Here is a 20,008-nt window from a genome sequence, read left to right as displayed (position 1 = left end):
TATAACGTTCTCACAAGTGTAGGCACCATCTGTCACCCTACAGTGCTGTTAGAATTCGATTGACTATGTCCCTTATGCAGTGCCTTTTGCTCCCATGACTTAGAGAATTCTTAAAATCCTACCCTCAAATATTAAATAATCTATAACTATTTAATAGCACCTAATGTGATGACATAAATGGTCTTCCCAGTAAGGCTTCACCTACTCAGTGTCAATCACTTGATCTGAAGCTAGAAGTGTCTACATTTTATGTGTCTTCGCAACAGTTCAGATGTGAACTGAATGATGCTTGAGTAAAATGGTAGGAGTGAGACAAGTTTCATTGTTTCCAGTTTTATTTTTAAAAATGAATATTAAATATTACAGACAAGGAGTACAATTAAATGTTTTTGTCAAATTGACAAAATTCTCTCACAACAGGCCTTTGATTTTTTTGGTGTGTGTCCCTTTTGTAGCCCCAGGGCGTTATAGTATGCCTGTGGCATAGGCTATGTTCTGTATAAAGTAAATGGTAAATGTTTGAGTGTTGCCTATTTATTGATTCTTTGAAACAGACTTCAGGTGAAGATTCAAAGTTAAAGCAAACAATCATTTTTTGTTTGTTAAAGATCGGATCTTTAAAGTAGTAAAGCTTTCATGGTTTGCAGCAATAAACCAATAGAGTGATTTGTGACCCTTGTGGCCATCCCTTCCTCTACCTGCTACTACCCTTCTTCTGACCAGATCTGTTAATTCAACCTTTGAAGTGACTCTGACTTGTCTGTGCCTCTATGTCTTTACTGCTATTTCAGGAGTGCAAGCCGCTGTCTACCAAAGCACCCCTCACCACTCTGCTCCTCTGCCAACCCACTCCCCACATAAGGCAGCCAATGTGTGCTTGTCAACAAGTCATCATCTTGAAATGTTTCTTAGTCTACCTCCACAGCTTGAAACCCTTTGTCGTGTTTCTTTGGTTCTTGGGACTAATCCAAAATCCTTGGTGTGACATTTACAACCCCGAACACAGATCGCTGTTTGCCTTCCTCCCTCATTTACCTTTTGCCCCCTCTTCTCTGGTTTTGCTAAACACACACTGCTTCAGATCCTTTCACTTAACGATGTTCTTTCCTGTGTTAGGGTCCTGAAACTGCTATTTCCTCTGCCTGAAATATTATTCTTGGCTTAGGTAATTCTTATTTATCTTTCAAGTCTTAGTGGTGCTAAGTACCACTTCCTTAGGGAGCAATGCCTTAGATCTCTAGTGAAATTATGACCCCTTTTATATTCTTTTGATAGAATGTTTTCCTTTCAGAAAGCAACCTTAGCTCAGCTTGCAGCTACACATTTGCGTATGTGTGTGTTTAAAATCTGTCCTTACTAGGGGCACCTGAGTGGCTCACTTTAGGTGCCCGACTTCAGTTCAGGTCATGATCTCCTGGTTTATGGATTCCAGCCCTGCATCAGGCTCTGTGCTGATAGCTCAGAGCCAGGAGCCTGCATTGGACTCTGTCTCCATCTCTCTGCCCTTCCCTGTTCATGTGGGCTCAATCACTCTCTCAAAAATAAGTTAAAAATATACATATATGTATTTCTCTGTCTCAAAAATAAACATATATATACATACATATATGTATATCTGTCCTCATTAGACAGTTAAGCTCCACACTGTAGGTGCATGTCTGTTTTTGTCTCTGATGTATGATATATGCTTAGTGTTTGCCTATGCTTAGTGTTTGCCTAGCACATAGGTTCTCAGTAGCTATTTTAGTGAAAAGTTGAATTTGCCATGTGAGTTGGAAATGTATCAGGCTTACAACGTTTATTGTCCTCATGTTGAGTCTGAGATAAGCACTGAATATTGAAAGAGAGTGAGAATGGTTTGTTCCCGCTGCCCATAGATGAGCATATTGGGTAGCATGGAGCCTTGCTTGAGAGCTGGTGACTGGCCAGCCACACACATATCCATGGGTGATTTCTACTTTGCTTAACAGAACAACAGTGAATAGAAAGTGGTATTAGTCAGGTTTTCACTCTGTCCAGACCTAGGAAAGAAACTCCAGGCCTAAAAACAAAAACTTCCCTGTTGATTGCTTTAGAGTTCTTTCAAATTGTTATATAACATGAGTCATGGCTTGGTGGCTTTTTGGCCAGTAGGATTTCAGCATGCAGGGCACTAATATCAACTCCTGGATTGGCTTAACTACCTCTGATGTCACAATAGCCCACCCCCCTCCCCCAAGGAAGTCATAATTTGCTTGAGATCACATTGTACTGCTAACAACTCTTGTTCTGTTTCATTAGAAGAAAATCTACCAAAAATAAAAATGCTGGAAGGAGGAAACTGCCTTTGATCGACACAGACCTTTTCCCATTGATGTGCTTGAATTCTCTGCTGCCAACAATTGAAGTTAGCTTCTTTGCTTTGTTTTACAACTGAGGTTTTGTTTTTTGTTTGTCAGTTAAGAGGCAAATGGAGGAATGAGCCTACTTAGAATTATCCCTTCAGCCCATAGTTCTGTTTCATCTCGACTGTTGAGGCTTACCATCTTTCTACTACTTAGCCTCCCTGACTCGAAAGGAAAAGCCATTTGGACAGCCCACCTGAATATAACATTTCAGGTGGGAAATCGGATTATATCTGAATTAGGAGAGAGTGGAGTGTTTGGGAATCATTCTCCTTTGGAAAGGGTGTCTGGTGCAGTGGTACTTCCAGAAGGATGGAATCAGAATGCTTGTAATCCTATGACCAACTTCAGCAGACCTGAACAAGCAGACTCTTGGTTGGCCCTCATTGAACGGGGAGGCTGTACTTTCACTCACAAAATCAATGTGGCTGCAGAGAAGGGAGCAAATGGGGTGATCATCTATAACTATCCAGGTATGGGCAACAAAGTATTTCCCATGTCTCACCAGGGAACGGAAAATATAGTCGCAGTAATGATAGGCAACTTGAAAGGCATGGAACTTTTGCACTTGATTCAGAAAGGAGTCTACGTGACAATCATCATCGAGGTGGGGAGAATGCACATGCCGTGGCTGAGCCATTATGTCATGTCTCTCTTTACCTTCCTGGCTGCCACCGTTGCCTACCTTTTCTTATACTGTGCCTGGAGACCTAGAGCACCCAATTCTTCCACCAGGAGGCGAAGACAGATCAAAGCAGATGTGAAGAAAGCTATTGGTCAGCTTCAGCTGCGAGTGCTCAAGGAAGGGGATAAGGAACTAGATCCAAATGAAGACAGTTGTGTTGTTTGCTTTGACATATACAAACCCCAAGATGTAGTACGTATTTTAACCTGCAAACATTTTTTCCATAAGACATGCATTGACCCCTGGCTTTTAGCACATAGGACATGTCCCATGTGCAAGTGTGACATTCTGAAAAGTTAAACCCAGTCTTCTGAAGATGTAACCCAGTCTTTCCAAAGACTAAAATTAAGTGAATTTTCATTTAGCACTTTATGTAGAGAGAAAACTCCACTTCATCTTCTCTACCTAAGCACTAACGAGGATGAAATTTGTGTTTTTAAAATAAAACTCCATATCATGCCCAGCTATTTGAACTTGTTGTTCTATTAACTTGTTACTTTTTTGCCTTTATCCAAATAAGAACATTAGCATATATTAAAAGCAAAGTAGTTTTATCTTCAAATTAAAATGATTGTGGTGTTGAGGCTACAGAGAATTAAGCATGATATTTTAAAGTTTCTTTTTTAGATTCATTTTACTATTTCTGTTTTTGATACCTAAAACCTCTATTAGATTTCATTACAGGGGCACCTGGATGGCTCAGTCAGTAGAGCATGCAACTCTTGATCTCAGGGTCGTGAGTTCAGGCCCTAAGTTGGGCATGGAGCCTATGTTAAAAAAAAAAAATAATAAAATAATTATATAATTAGAGCTTGATTTAAGTCTCCATGATTAATTAATAGGAGCTCTGGTTTCCAAAGGCACTTAGTAAATCATGTATTCTAAATAATTAGATGTTAGCACCTCTGATTTTGTAACTAAGATATTTTAAATTCTTATAGGCCTCATTTAAGGGCAGCATCACAGAAAATGCTACTTTTGTTTGACTGAGCCTATTTATCCTAGCCTAGTGAATTCGCTCTGGTAGCAGATTTCCCTTCTAGAATTAACCTTAGTCAATGCTTTTGTTTTCTTAAAACGTTGGTGAGCGTATTTCTGTTTGGGCATTTTGACATAGATCTCCAGTGGAGCTGAAATTTTGTTCAGCTGCCTTTACAAATTGTATCTTTTGCCTTTCTTCTTGAGTAGATAAACACAAATGTTTCTGTGTAACAATGAGAGACTGAAAGACTTGGGTTTTGTGTTTGACTAAAATCTCTGGATGAAATGCTAAACCATTGATATCCAACTTTGGCACTTTATGAATGTACACACTCTGTACTACACACTTTGAAGAGTGGGTTCTATGGAAATACAATCAGATTAATGGTTTTTGGAAAAGAAAATTGACCATTGGGAGCTGAAGTTTACACCGTGATATTTGTTTTTATGCCACTTTGGTTGGGTCTGCAGGACCCCGTTCTCCTCCTCTCCTCCCTCAAGTTATGTTGACTCACATTTCATTAGAAGTAGTAGTCCTTTAGTCCTGGTGAGACCCAACCAAAGCTGTATCTCCGCATCCTCTGTTGTAAGGACAGGCATTTGTGTTCAAGGTACAAAAAAAAAATTCTTGGTTTCCTAGCTAGTGGATAAGAACTGCTGAGAGATACCCTCAAGAAAGTGTATGCCCCTACACCGGGGCCTGTCCATGTTTCTTAGTTCACAAGTCACTTTGCTATCAAGTCCTTTTGTGCCGTTGATAGAAGGGTAGCAAAAATAGTGTATGTGAGTGCAGAGATGGGCAGTTTCCATCAGGGATGTTTGATTTTAGCAAATATTTTATTCAAATCATCTGTGACCTTTTAACACTGCTGTTGGTGTTGATCTAAATGGGGACCTTGATGTTTTTCTTATTAAAATCAATAGTTGCTTTTTGTTTAAAATGAATTATGCTAAGACCCCTAAACAGAATTTTTTCCCCTTCCACTCTTCCTCTCCTCCCTCAGAATATTGTTAGATCAGTAACAGATGTCAAGGTCTGCAGAGAAGAGAGATTAATGTTCTTTACTGCTGTCACCCCCATGGATAGTGAAGAGTGAGGGAGCGAGGCTAAAGTAATCTGACAGGGTACCCTCCTTTTAAAAATCAAAACCGAATCAAACCAACAGGCCTGAGCAAGCAATTATTAAATAAACTTAGTACAGTGCTTTATATGATAAACAAAAATTTTGCACTGTGGTCAAATGTGAGTGGAAAATGGTATTAGCGTTCACTGCTTTCACCACATAATTGTTCTTAGTGCTAATTTCTAATTAAAACTTGCCACTTTGTTCCGTGTTTCCTTGATTTATTGTGAAGAATGTTAATGCTGTGACTTTCTTGCATATGCTTTCAGTGTATTGTATGAATTTTATATTTAATTTTTAGATTAACATGATACCTGTTAACATGTAGCTTAGGGACTGAATTGATTTTACAACCTCTAAATCATTGGCTAGAAACTTTCAAGCCAATAAGTTGACAGCAGACTCAAAGCTCTTATCTAATTGGCTGTGTTATCTTTTATGTCATAATCACATCACCCAAGTGTAAACAGTGTCTGGAGTTACATTAGGGGGACTGGGATTTTTTTTTTTCAATCTAAAGTGTTTCTCTTCCTCTCTAATAAAACATCTGAACCTTCTAAGACCTCTAAGAATTTCTTACTAAAATATGCTGGAAGACCTTGGAACTTGTTTTTACCCCGAAGATTTTTCTCATTTTATTATTTTGGACTGATTGTCCACAGATGTGGAAGCTACACCTTTTTGTTGGGTCGGTTTTTCAGTCGGTAGGTGGGGAGAGAGATGAATCGACTCAAAATTAGCACTTGCAGAAACAACACTGCATCTTCCTGGCTCATGAAATTCAGTTTTCTTTGGCTGCTTAGTCAGAACTGCTGCAGAGCCAGTGCTGTTTGGACCGCTTACATGAACATCTCATTTCACGTTGGGAATCGGATGCTGTCAGAGTTGGGGGAAACTGGAGTGTTTGGGAGAAGCTCTGCTTTGAAGAGAGTGGCAGGAGTTCTCGTGCCGCCGGATGGAAAAGCTCAAAGCGCATGTAATCCCAATACCGGTTTCACCAGGTTGAAGAACACCGATACCTGGCTCGCACTTGTTGAACGAGGAGGATGTACCTTCACGCAGAAAATTAAGGTGGCCCTTGAGCGCGGAGCCAGTGGAGTGATCATCTACAACTTCCCAGGAACTGGCAATCAGGTCTTTCCCATGTCGCACCAGGCATTTGAAGATATCGTTGTGGTGATGATTGGTAACCTAAAGGGCATGGAGATTTTACATTTAATTCAGAAGGGAGTTCACGTTACAGTCACAGTTGAGGTGGGGAGAAAACACATCATCTGGATGAATCATTATTTTGTCTCTTTTGTGATCGTCACAACTGCTACTTTAGCATATGTCATCTTTTATCATATTCGGAGACTTTGGATAGCAAGGATTCAGAACCGGAGGTGGCAGCGGTTAACAACTGATCTCAAGAAAGCCTTTGGCCAGCTCCAGCTTCGGGTTCTCAAAGAGGGGGATGAGGAAATCAGCCCAAATGCAGATAGCTGCGTAGTTTGCTTTGAACTCTATAAAGCTAATGATACAGTTCGTATTCTCACCTGTAAACACTTTTTCCACAAGAATTGCATCGACCCTTGGATTCTGACCCATGGGACGTGCCCCATGTGCAAATGTGACATTCTTAAAGCTTTGGGTATTCAGGTAGATGTTGAAGATGGAACAGAATCTTTGCAAGTTCTCATGTCGAATGAATTGTCCGGTGCCCTGTCCCCTGCTGAAGAGGAGACAGGCAATGAACTTTCTCCTGTAAGAGGGTCTGACAAAGTGACCCCTTTGGAGGGGGAGGGTGAGGAGGAGCAGCGGCCGCCGCCTGAGAATGACAGCCAGCCTAATTCAGTAGTGGAAGATGTTCATCCTTCACCTTGACAGTATGACCTTTGAGGAAGTGGATTAAACCTGTTTGTCAACTCCAGTCCTAATCCTGACAAGCAGTTTGTCTGAAGTGTGGTTTTTGTGTCCTTTTCTGTTACTTTGGTAACTTTGGTAACCATTGTTTGTCAAGCAGATAAAGGGCCTAGCAGGATTTTTTTGTATCCTTTTCTGCCTTTGCTAAATGTAACTTTTTTTGTCTATGTCTATTACTCCTGAGTATGTATGTCTGTTTGTGCACATGCATGTTAAAATCAAGGATGAACCCCCCCCCCCCCCCCCCGCCGCCCATGTTTGTACATATTCTGGGCTCCATTTTGGTAAGAAAATTGTTCATATATGTTTACATGTTCCTTATACAGAAACTGTCAGTTAAGCTTGGAAACCAGAAATTATCTTTTATGTACTAGAAAGGCTAATATTTTTGATACTGTATTTATAGTACAATATACTACTTTTGAAGTCTGTGCTTTGTTTTTTCATTCTTAGCCTGAAAATGTTGCTGTACAGAATTTTATTACTCTCAACCCTGAAAAGCCGTTCTTTTCAAGCTATTAGTACATTTTTATGGGATCTGCATATGCATGGTGATAGCAATTTTAAAACACTAGCACTTTTCAGGGAACAGCAAATAATTCAGTGCCCAATATTGCTTAAAAGTACTACATGTTGACAATTTGTAAAAATATTTAAGTGATCAAGAATTCCTATGTTGTCTCTTACGGTGTATTTATTTCCCATGTGTTTCAGCTTACTAAGTATGTTTTGCCATTAAATACTTAAAGTATGCTAGATTATTTTGAGATAAATATCACAATGTAGATGTTCTTCTGACCACATGGGGTGGATTTTATTTCGTTCACTGTATTTTCAGGATCTAGCACAGTGCTGGGCTCTCAAGTATTTTTGAGTAAGTGAATAAACAATGAGTGTTTTGTCCCCCATAATGTAAATCTGTTAATATGAAAAACTGGGCAGTTTATCCCGATCATACAAAATAATGGGAACTTAGTCCTGGCAACTTTCATCCTAAATCACCTTGACAAAATAGGAAACTATGATTTTTAGCCCAGAATCCACTATTTCAACTTAACATGTATAGTTGTAACAAGGAGCTCTGCACTTTTCCTGGCCTGACCGTGGGTTTTTAGTTCTTGTGCAACACAAAGAGTGGAGTTTTTGTTCTTGGCAACATGAGAGAGAGAGAGAGAGAGAGAGAGAGAGAGAGGTCTATTAGGAATATTCTTGAGTTCAGTGCTAACAACCCTGGAATTCAGAGGCAGATGGACGGGCAACAGTCGGGTCTAACTGCAGCACCAAGTCAGACTATTTAAAGGAGGGAGAAACAATCACCAAGGCCAGGGAGAATCAGGACACGGCAAAATGTGTCCAAGATGACCAGGTAGAGGGGTGAAACCTGAGTTGGTGCACCCAGGTTGTTTTATATTTGAGAGTGAGTGTGCTAGTGGGGGAGGAAGCGAGGGGAAGAGGATCTTAAGCGGGCTCCTTGCCCAGCATGGAGCCAGACCAAGGGCTTGGTCTCAGGACGGTGAGATGATGATCTGAGCCAAAATCAAGAGTTGGATGCTTACCCGACTGAGCCACCCAGGCGCCCTTACACCGGCTCTTTTATACCTAACCTTGGAGCGGTTTGACTCAGTCAATCAAAGGAGCTGTTCTTTGAAAGAACTGCAGAGCACCAATACTGTGGAGGATTCCACAGGGACGCTGTTTGGAAGATCTTTTTGTGTTTACCTGGGAGAGTAAATTTTTCTGAGGTACCAAGGATCACCCTGAAGAGACAGGAAACTGAAGACCATTTGAGGGCCACTCCTAGTAGGATCTGCTGCTGAACCCTGGATACGTTATCTCTCTCAGACTGGCCACTGTTGGCATCTCAGTCTTTAGGGCTAGCAGCTCATGGGGGTGGCGAAGGTGACTTCCACTGGTTGCCCAGGAGAATCATTGGAACTGTGGGAGTGAATGCATCTTGGCAGCTCCTGAACATAGGTTCTAGAATCATCATAGCTGTGTGTCATCCTAGCATATTAGTATGGGATCCGTGTTCCATGATAGACGTCGTGCTTGAATTTATTTGCTCTTCACACTAACTGCCATTGTGTTCTCTTTCAGTCCTTCCTGTGCACCCTTCTCGGTTTTTCCTTTTGGTTCATCATTGTCCGTTAAACCTGACTTAATCATGTGTATGAAATTAACATATATTAATTTTGATAATCCAGTGTCTCATTGGTGATGGACATTGAACGCACTGTTTTGCTTATTGTCTCGATATGAGAATTTTCAGTGGCTACTCTTTAAAAGGTATTAGAACCCGTATTTGTGGTGGGGAAGGAAAGGCCAGTGAGCTTGGAAACTGTCATTGCTGAGTACCTACCATGTAGTAGGCAGTGGACTAAGTGCTTTCTATTGCTTTTTCCTATGTCCGAACAAAACGGTTTCAGTTTTTGTCTTTAGAATGTTGTAAACAGATCAATAAACCACTTTTACTCTGAGTTTAATAACTCAGAGTAACTTAGAAATAAGACTGATGTGTCAAATTTAAGGTATTGTAGTAAATTTTTACCTATTTTGTGTGCTACTTCATTTTTCTCTTGTATGTAGTGATGTAAACATTTTGTCATAGTGGCTTGGGACCGTAATTTGAACTACTTCGCTTCTAATACCAGTGTCATGATGCATTTTTCCTATACATTTCTTTGTACATACTTTTGCATTCCCTGGTACAGGTAGGTATGGGGAATTAACAGGGTGTTTGTTCCTTATAAAAATGCAACTTCTTTGCTTCATTACTGGGATAACGAGTTTCAATTATTAAACTGAAAATGACCTTAACCACTTGGTTGAACTTGATTACTGATTCAGTGATACAGTAGGTGTTTTTGTGTATACATTTCCTTGTAATTACAGTAGTGCAGTTGTACTGTAATGTTGGTCAGCCATAATATTTACAGTAGTATGTGCACTTTAAAGGGCTTAGTGAGCTTGAGAACTGGTGTTTCTGATGGTATTTAAGTTTTGTGTACAGGTAGTGTTTTCTCCTCTTACAGACATTCAGGTTTTTGAACTAGCACACGGGAATCAAGGAAAGGATCAGAATTTGGAGAAGCACTGATCTTTAAAAACAAAAGAAAACAAAAAACCTTCATACATGGCTGTATGAAGGAGTAATGGCGATTTCATGTTCTTGCTCCATCACTTACTATGGGCACCAGTTTATTTTAGAGTTTATTTGGCTTTGTATTTGGTGCATTTTTAAAGTATTTGGTACTTACTGATGAAGAATCTGGTTTATGAGTTTATTGCAGTTACCAACAGAAATATCTTAAAAATACATGCCTGGTTTTCTAAACTGCAAGAACTTTTTTTCTAATCTGCCTGAGATTAGCTGCTTCCTGTGTACAGGTGTTAATGCTCTTCATCACAGTCCCTCCACAAACACTTCCTCATTCCTAGATATACCACCTATAAGTCTTCTCAATTGTGCTGTCATCTTAGACCTCCAAGATTTCCTTGATGACTCCAGCTGCTGACATGAACTTTCCTCATTGGTGACAACCAGGGTAGTCCTGATTTCAAAACTTCTCTGCGCTGGTAATGTTCATTTCCCAATTCTACAACACACCATTGTTGCCACACATTGGCTTCTGTCATTTTTGAAAGTTTCCCAACTAAGAGCATCTTTTTCAGAATTGCCTCTTTGAATTCACTTGACCTTTCTTTCCTTTCCACCCCTTGGTCTTTGTTCTCATTCTAGGGTTTCCTGTACCCATTCTTTTCTAGCCCACTTCTCCTCCAGCTGCAGCCCAGAGCCAACCGTAAGCCATTTGTTTGATTCTGCCACATGCCACGGAATTCCTTGCCTTCTAAACCTTTTTCCAGGACCATTGGCTGTCTGAGTCATCTCTACTAATTTTTACCAGATTTACTCCCTTTAAAAAATTTTTTTATTCTCAGGGTGCCTAGGTGGCTCAGCTGGTTAAGCATCCTACTTTGGCTCAGGTCATGATCTCTCAGGGTTTGTGAATTCAAGCCCTGCATCAGGTTCTGTGCTGACTGCTCAGAGCCTGGGGCCTGCTTCAGATTCTATGTCCCTCCCTTGTTGGTGCGCACGCACTCTCTCTCAAAAATCTAAAAAATTAAAAAATTCTTTATTCTCTTAAGTCCCTTTTTTAATTTCTCATGGAGCAGTGGTTCTTGACCTTGGCTACGTATCAGAATCCTGTTGAAAACTCTGAAAATTCTCCATGCCCAAGCTGCACCCAGGATCTGTGCTTTGGGGCTTCAGAATTTTTTTTTTTTTTAAGTCACCCAGTTGATTCCAATATACAGACAGGCTTGAGAACCACTACCATAGGGCTTTTCCAGAGAGCCTTTACGTTATTCGTTTCCTGTTTCATCCTCTGCTTACTTCCTATTGTTTTCACTTTACTCAAAATACTGAGGTGGAAATCTAAATACCAAGTTATGAAGGGTGAAACTTCATGAAGAGCGATTGATAAAGGCTTCTGGGAGTATGAAGGAATGGATATCAGCTAAAGAAGCAAGGGACACTTAGAGAAGGAAATAACATTTGAAATGGAGCTATCATTTGGGAAGAAGGGCATTTTAATGGAGGGAAGGGTGTGAGTCACAGTGTGTTTGTTTTTTTCCCCCAAAAGAAAGATGTTATTGGTAAGAATTTAAATAAGAATCTTGATAGATCATAGATTACTGTTTTTTAATAGAGTGAGTACACAAGAGGGGTAATGCTCAGTCATGAGCCTGATGTGGGGCTCCATCCCACAACCCCACGATCATGACCTGATCTGAATTCAAGAGTCAGATGCTTAACCAACAGGGCCACCTAGGCTTCCCAGATCTTGGATTCTTAATCTATTTTTTTCTTTTTCTAGTTTCAACTGTATAATTTGATGTATCACTTAAAACACCCTGTGCTCATCACAAATACCTTCCTTAATCCCCACCATCCATTTAGCCTATCCCACACCCCGACCTCTAGCAACCCTCAGTTTTGTATAGTTAAGAGTCTGTTTTAACAACAGTGTTTTCTAAAGAAGTTAGTGTCATGTAGAATTTTGGTTAAGGAACTTGAGGACCAGGAATTCTGGAGGCTGTTCTGATTAAAAAAAACAAAAACAAACAAAAAAACCCCCTGTGTAAAAGCAATAATAAGTGAATTGAGGAAGATAATTCACCTTCAACATAACATGTCCTTGGATTTCCCTTGCTGATTTGTATTTTCTACCTGACGTTTTAAAGACCAGGTTGGTACTGGTTTCAGAACTTGCCGTTAATTAAACCCATAACTTTCATCTTCTGTTTATTTCCAGTTTAGCAGCATAGTGAATACAGAACAGAAGGGTTAGGGTCTGCAGGAGTTGAGGAAGAGTAAAGGATGACTCCTAGATTTCTGCCTGGGGCACTAGGTGGTAATGATGCTATTCAGTGAGGTAGAAAACAGGTGAAGCAAGTTTTGGGGGCAGGAGAGGAGTTCCCATTTTGAGTGTGCTGGATTTGAGGAACCCACAGGATTTATGGTAATATTGACTACACAGCTGAAAATACAGGTCTGTAGAAATGAGAATGTAACAAAAGACAGGATCTGTGCAAAGTACTCGGTTGTGATTTACTAACAAAACAATCACCCTTTTATATGTGGTAGTTGACTAAAATGTAACATTTAATACTGCTAGTTTGGCTTCCTGGATTTTATGGTATTCCCGTGGATAGTGCTGTATGGCTCTTTCTCTCGAGAAGCAATGGTTAGGGTGGTAGTGTAGAGATAGTAACAGCTTCAGTAGGACAGGCTCCTACTTGTCAGGCAGACGCTCATTTAACCCTAACAGTAATGCTGAGGTATGTGTTATTAGGTATCCCCATTCTTTAGATGGTAAAACTTAGACCCACAGAGGCTACGTTATTTGCCCAAAGTTAAACAGTTGTTATGTGGCAGGATCTGTGTTTGACTTTGGTCTGGTTCCACAGCCCCCGGCCTTGACCACAACACTACAATTAGCTTGAAAAACCAGGTTTTAAGGAGAATGTGCTGAGAGGAGTCCTGTTTCGAGGACTTGAGGAATTGGGCCGTAGAAGAAAACTCTCAGCCAAAAGGTATCGGTAGTGCTAGCGAGAGGGTGGTGGAAGTGAGGACTGGAGAAATCTTCAGACAATCAGGGATACAGGAGTACGGGTGGGTGAGGGTTGTGGGCAGGAGGTATCTAATTGAGAAGGGAGAGTTGAGCTCAACGGGAATGTCTGCTTACATTTAGGAAGTATGGATTCTGGAATTGATCTCACATAAAAAATGAATTGGGGTTTATGTGGCCTTCTATTCCTCTGAAGTTGGAGAAGGTTAAAAATAATTCTTACAGTTGCCCTAATAATTGATAACACTCCATTTTGAATTTTCAGGGTTAAGCACAGTTGCCTATTGGAAAGAATACGGTGCTTTTTACACATCGGGTGACCTGTATTCATATCCTTTCCCCCAAGGCAGAACAGCCCAGGACAGTGGTCCTCAGACCAGTACCGTTAGTGTCGCTCAGACCTGTTGGAAGTGCAGATTCTCAGCCCCCACTGTAGACCTTATGGAGCCAGAAAATTGGGGAGAGGGGACAGATAACCTGTTTCAAGTCTTACAGCTGATTTTGACGGACATTCAAGTTTAGGGATCTCTGCTGTCTCAGGGAGTCCATTTATTTTCAGAAGAGGATGCATCACGTAGTCGACTTCTGTGTGAATAGCAACACTGCTTCTGTAGCTGGAATTACTCCTTTTAATGACAAGAATCTTACCCATATAGCAAAATCATTGATAATTTCATTCAACAAGTATTGACTGCCCTGGAAATATAGGAATAAACCGTACAAAACCCATTGCCCTGATGGAACTTGCTTTCTAGTGTGGTTAAGTTCCAGGATAAATGTAATATGTTAGTTGTAATTGCTGTGAAGAACCAACAGAAAACAGGACGGGAACTGTCCGAAGCAGAGTTGCAGTTTTAAATGGAGTAGGCTTTTTTTTTTTTTTAAATGTTTTTTATTTATTTCTAGGAGAGAGAGAGAGACAGCATGAGCAGGGGAGTATCAGAGAGAGAGGGAGTGACAGACTCTGAAACAGGCTCCAGGCTCTGAGCTGGCAGTCAGCACAGAGCCCGATGCGGGGCTCGAACCCACGAACCGCGAGATCATGACCTAAGCGAAAGTCGGACGCTTAACCGACTAAGCCACCCAGGCGCCCCATAAATGGAGTAGGCTTTGAGGCTCCTGGGTGGCTCAGTCCATTGAGTGTCCAATTTTGGGTCAGGTCATGATCCCAGGATCATGGGATTGAGCCCCATGTCAGAGTGTGCACTGAGTGTGGAGCCTGCTGAAGATAATTCTCTCATCTTCTGCCCTTCTTCCCTGCTCACACTTGTGCTCTCTCAAATTTAAAAAAAAAAATACGAAAATAAAAATGGAGGAGACTTCACAAAGAAGACAGATAACTGAACCAAAGACCAGGAGGGAGTGCAGGCTGTGCCTTAGAACACGTGCATGGAGAGTGCGGCATGTGCAGAGGAGAGCCACTGGGTTGGTCAGGGGGCCTGTCATCTGAAGAATGTTGAACCAGGCAGCTTGAAGACTGTTAACTGCTGTTAAGAAAGATGTAAAGAATGGCCTTGTGAAGATGGAGGTTGTCTTTGCGATGACACGAGGTGGAAGTCTGTGAGAGAATGACAGCGATCAGGAGTTGCCACCCGGAAACAACCTTCCAGTCGCTGGTCCCGTCCTAGCCAGGTGATCGCGGTGGAGAGTTTCTCTTCCTTAGAGGGACTGGATGTCGTTTAGATACAGTTTTAACGGTGGTGGCGAGGGAATCCACGTTCTGAAAGGTCCCTGGGATTGTACCTTTGAAGTCCCTCCCTATCCTGAAAACCAAATTCTGGGATTCAAAACCAACAGTGTTGTTTCATGCACAGTAGCCATCTGGTGGAAAAAACAAATAACTACAAGGTATAAACCACAAAAATTCAAGTATTTACTGAGCACAGTTATATGCCAGAGAGATTGTAGTTCAACAAGTTTTGGGTTCATTTTACTTTTCCACAGCAGAATGTTTGCTTTGAAGATTGACTTTCCAAACTTCATTTCTCTGCTGTAGTCTCTTGGTTTATCAAGATTAAATAACTTGGTATTCTTAAGATTCATGTTTTAGAAACCTAGAATATGGAAGGGTAGTAGCTCGTTCTCTGGTATCCTGATAGTATTGTAGGGGGGAAAAACGTTTTGAGAAAGTGTCTTTCTCAATTTCAGTGTCAACATTAGTATATCACCTGTCTTCTCAAAAGTTTCCTGAGATACTGTATCTGCAGCAAAGGGACCAGTATGTCTTCCAATCCATCATGGATTATTTTGTAAAATAAAAACTATGTTTTATTTACTCTGAAAAATGCATAACAGACGTAATTTGGCTTGATGAAGGGTTGGATTGGATATGTGAGAGAAACCTCTGGAGCGAAACGTCACTGTAGCATCTGGGCTGGGAGGTGTGTGTGAGAACAAAGGCAGTTCGGAGTTTTAGCATCTGATTTCTTCACATTTGATAAAGGAATGAAAACGGGTGAAATGATTTTCAAATCACTACAAGCCTTTTTTCCTAGTTTTTCGTTTGGACGCTTTCATAACACACTGTTGAGTAAAACTCTGCTTTGGGATGCTATGGCGTTGTCACATGCCCGCGAGTTTCTAAAACGTCTCTGCGCTCTGTTCTTGAGATAACTTGAGAGCTGGCACTGGGCCTCGGATCACACTTCCCATAATCCTGATTGATAGCTTACGTTACTGTATCATCTAATACTGAAAAGCTGTGCTGAAGAAAGCAGTTAACCTCTTCTGCCAGTGAGGAAACTGACCCAGGACATTGCGTCGTCGTTCTCAGCTTGTGTCACACCTTGAGCACCTAGGTCTGATTCCCTTCTGGTTTTTGTTACATCACTTTCCAGCTGACAAAAGGAGAGTGACACAGAACCGTGAGGATGAGGGGAACAGAATTACAGAATTGATGTTGGAATTTTTGTAGAAGCAGAGCCTGAGCACGTTCTGGGTTCCATACAATAAAGAATTTATTGAGCATTAGATACTATGAGACTTCAAAAGTAATCTGCCAAGTTAAAAGGTTTTTTTCTGTATCCTTCTCATGAGGGGGGAACAACATCTTCATAAAATAGTCCAAACCCAGGAACTTAGCAGTTTCCTATGGTTCCATGAAACAACCGGATGAAATAAGAGTGAGGAGTTGGGTGGAGAGAGGGCAGCATCTTTTTTCACTTTATGTATTTATCTGGGAAAAATACTTGTAGAAATTCACATTTGCTGTGTTGTGGATTTTTCACTATGAACGCATTTTTTTCTTTGAACCCTAAACCATCCCAGTCTGGGGATTGGAATCCCAGCTAGTGCCCAGTGATTTTTGGTTCCGTGTGTACATTTGTGCTTGGAGTGAGTGGCTTGGTAACCTTTTTCAACTTCAGCCATTTTAGTTACAGGGTTAAGGAAAGTTTGCCATTGATTTAAGGAAGATTAAGGATATCCTTAAGCTGGGAAATGGTTGTAAAGATAACGGAAGGATCTGCTATTGCTGATATTAGAAAGAAAACTTTATAAAAACATTGTAATACTGATAATAGGAATAGCATGTATGCGTTTTTCCGAAAAGTTTTATATTTTTCAAATCATCTTTATGTTCATTTGACTATAAGCTCCCCTCAATCAAACTATAGGGCAATGCAAGAAGACTTCAGTAATTTAGGGGGTTCATATTAGCATTAAGGGCTTTAGATGAGTTCTCAGGAAGGGTCATTTGAGAGTACCTGCTTTCTATCACTTATCTAATTTATTTTTCAAATAAGAGCTGGTTTGCTATCATTTTTTCACATTTGATAAGGGAATATAATTAAATTAGTGGTTTCCAAACCTTTGGAATTAATGGATCAGTAAAAACAAAACAAAAAAATGAGGTTAACTTTAGCTTTATTATTTTTGTCAAGAAGGATCATAAACCACAACAACAAAAAATTGATCTACAACTTACTATTAATGTTATATCACCAATAAGTAACTTGTACCTATGATTTCTATCAAAATGTTGATTGAATGTAGCTTTATTAAAATTCCTTTGCAATCTACATTTCTTTACATTGAATCAGGGAAAATTACATTCCACAGTGGTCATAAAACCATCTTTTGGGTCTAGTAACTTTCCCAAATCCCTTACTATTACAAAGACCTCATGATTTTCTTTGAATCTTGAATAATACCAGACTCTCCAGAGGCTTTAAAGGTACAGCGCTAGTGAAGTTCATAGTCTAAGCAGTGGAAGGATCCAGGGATTGCTATACAGAATTTGCAACATGAGAGCAGGTTCTGTTTCTTTCCTTAAGAGAGGGTGGGAGTCCTAGGAAGGCTCACAGGAGAGGGTAGGTATCAAGGCAGTGAGAAGCCTCACAAAGGAGGTAGAGAGTAACCGGGAGAAAATTCAATACCTCCTAGTTCTCTTCATCCACTCAATTCTGTAGCTCCATTTCATGAACCAGAAGTTGATAAATCCCCCAGTTTTGATTGTATGGTGAGGGAGAGGAGGGCCCTCAAAGGAGAGCTTCAGACATTTTGACTCTTGGGCAGTCTGGCTGTGTGACCTCAGGCATGCTTCTTTGCCCCTCTGCCTTTTTTTAAAAAACATCTTTAAAGTAGACGCTAACACGTACCTTGTGTTGTGAAGGTTAGTATATGTAAAACCCGAGAAAAGGGGCGCCTGGGTGGCTCAGTCAGTTAAGTGTCCAACTTTGGCTCAGGTCATGATCTCACAGTTTGTGGGTTCGAGCCCCACGTAAGGCTCTATGCTGACAGCTAGCTCAGAGCCTGGAGTCTGTTTCAGATTCTGTGTCTCCCTCTCTCTCTGACCCTCCCCTGCACACACTGTCTCTCTCTCTCAGAAATAAATATTAAAAAAAAATTTTAAACCCTAGAATGTATTCTAGCTATTTTCAAAGTACTATTTTAATCATGTGACTCCCTGACTTAAATGTTTGGAAGGCATTCTGTGCTCTTGGGACAAAGACCAGGTATCTTTCAAGGCTTCTGAAACCTGTCCCTCTTCTCTCGCCCCTTCTCATTCACTGGATGCCGTGTCCCTTCAGTGAAGCCAAAGGAGCCTTTTCAACCCACTTAGACCAGCTGTGTTTCCTCATCTACTATCCCTTGGTCTCCCCTGTTTTCAAACAAAGTCCTCTCCATTTTCATATCTCCAATCACCAACTTAGGGAATTGTCTGTGACCTCCTCAAATAGGTTCAGAACCTTGTTACAAACTCTCCTGGCTCCAGAAATTCCCAGTATTTTCACCTCGCTGCCATCATTTTAGTTTGTTTTCTCTAGTGTAAGTTCTGTGAAGGCAGCAAATTCTTGCTCACTAGTGCATCCCCAACATTGCCCAGCGGATTGTATGTTTGGATAAAATATTTATGGGAGAAATGGGTGAGGTGTGGGGGAGGGCGCTTGTAGAGGGCTGTGCTAAATAAGTGTTCCCTTTATTAGAAAATACATTCTCCAGACTAGTAGACAAGAAGACTGTAAAGGCAGCTTGTGGGAGACCCAGGTGGATGAGGAGACGGGCACAATACAGTGCCAACAGGGAGCGTAATGACTGGCTCTGGGCCTGTGAAGTGACCTGATAGATCCTGGCGTCGATACTGGAAAACTAGAAATTGACATGTAGTGGGACTAAATTCATCACTGTTAAGCTTCATGAATTGATAACACCTGAAAAATAGTTTTAAAAACAGCCACTGTTTCTGGGCACAGCCTCCATTATGGGAAATAGTAGTTGCCATTATTAAGGAGAAAAGGGCATCTCTTCTAAGTGGGGCTCGTGTACTCTCTCCGTGTTTTCCTGGCTGAGCGCACGCTGGCAGCTTTCCCAGGAACCATCTCACAGATATCCATGATGATTTGGCATGCAGATAATGTTTTTCTTGTCATTGTACGATCCTTCTGAATCAGAGAAGCAATACATGGATCAGATCAAAAGCAGTGGGTGAACAATAAGTCCTTCTGTGGAAAAGTGTATTTGAAGTCTTATTTGGACAGCTGAGCAGACTTACCTTTTGCAGAAAGAGTTTCCTATTGTAGTCCTCACATTTCAGTTTTGTTATTCCCCATGACATGAAGGTATTCAGTGGCTCCTTGGGTATATAAACTGAGCAGGTGAATGGAAAGGGTGGCTATTGGTGGTACTCAGTGGGCGCCTGTGCAAGGTATAACTCATTAAGATGTGGAGAAAATGTGACTACATGGTATATTCTGGTTTGATGTGAGATTCCTGACTCCCACACTGAATTGGTTGAGTGTGTTCAGTGGCATTTTCATATAAAGGTCACTGAGTGGTAATTCCACAGATGTTGACCAGCACCCATCAGAATATATGGCTGTGAGAGGTGAACCCTTGATAAAAGTGGGGAAGTGAGAAGAAGAGTAAGTAGAGGAATGTTGCTTTTAGATTCTATTAGTCTCTCTTCTACTGTGTCACCTTAAGCCAGTCACTTAACTTCGCAGCCTAAAACACTTAATCTATAAAAGAGAAAGATAATGAAGACACAGGGAGGGTGATTGTGGGGGCAAAAGAAGATAGTATGTAAAGAGCTCTGAGGAGACAGGGTTTGCTGGTATACCCAGTTCCCATAGCTGCTTCACCAATATGGCACCCTATTATATGTACCCCCGACCTAATTTCATGGAGGAATCTGGGGATCTGACCAGAAAGCTCTTGTGTGTACACCCAAGGCTTGAAGACCAATTCCTAGAACCAGCCTCTTCCTGCCAGGCTTTACCTGCCTTTAATTTGACAGTTGTTATTGTGAAAGGTTAGAAGATTAAGATAGTTTATATCTAATGGGACTAAATTCATCAT

At 40.9% G+C, this 20,008-nt stretch overlaps 3 protein-coding genes across 17 annotated transcripts in view; all 3 read left to right on the top strand.

The window, feature by feature from the left end:
- CADPS2 (calcium dependent secretion activator 2) overlaps window positions 1–20,008 on the top strand; it is a 535,389-nt gene that overhangs the window by 159,850 nt on the left and 355,531 nt on the right. The gene's annotated exons all lie outside the window — the stretch shown is intronic.
- Window positions 2,250–3,536, top strand: RNF148 (ring finger protein 148). The gene has a single exon (XM_039239682.1). It carries the CDS (start codon window positions 2,458–2,460, stop codon window positions 3,367–3,369), a length of 912 nt encoding a protein of 303 aa, XP_039095613.1. The 5' UTR covers window positions 2,250–2,457; the 3' UTR covers window positions 3,370–3,536.
- Window positions 5,681–7,116, top strand: RNF133 (ring finger protein 133). Its single transcript, XM_039239681.1, has one exon. The coding sequence runs from the start codon at window positions 5,895–5,897 to the stop codon at window positions 7,038–7,040; it is 1,146 nt and encodes a 381-aa protein (XP_039095612.1). The 5' UTR covers window positions 5,681–5,894; the 3' UTR covers window positions 7,041–7,116.

This window comes from Hyaena hyaena, unplaced genomic scaffold, assembly GCF_003009895.1.
Source record: "Hyaena hyaena isolate Hyena2069 unplaced genomic scaffold, ASM300989v1 scaffold_161, whole genome shotgun sequence".
NCBI lineage: Eukaryota > Metazoa > Chordata > Mammalia > Carnivora > Hyaenidae > Hyaena > Hyaena hyaena.
The sequence above is the reverse complement of the archived record's forward strand: the minus strand, read 5'-3'. Positions and strand labels throughout refer to the sequence as shown.

Coding starts and splice junctions, on each gene's coding strand:
- RNF148 (XM_039239682.1), top strand. CDS start 2,458: ATGAGCCTACTTAGAATTATCCCTTCAGCCCATAGTTCTGTTTCATCT.
- RNF133 (XM_039239681.1), top strand. CDS start 5,895: ATGAATCGACTCAAAATTAGCACTTGCAGAAACAACACTGCATCTTCC.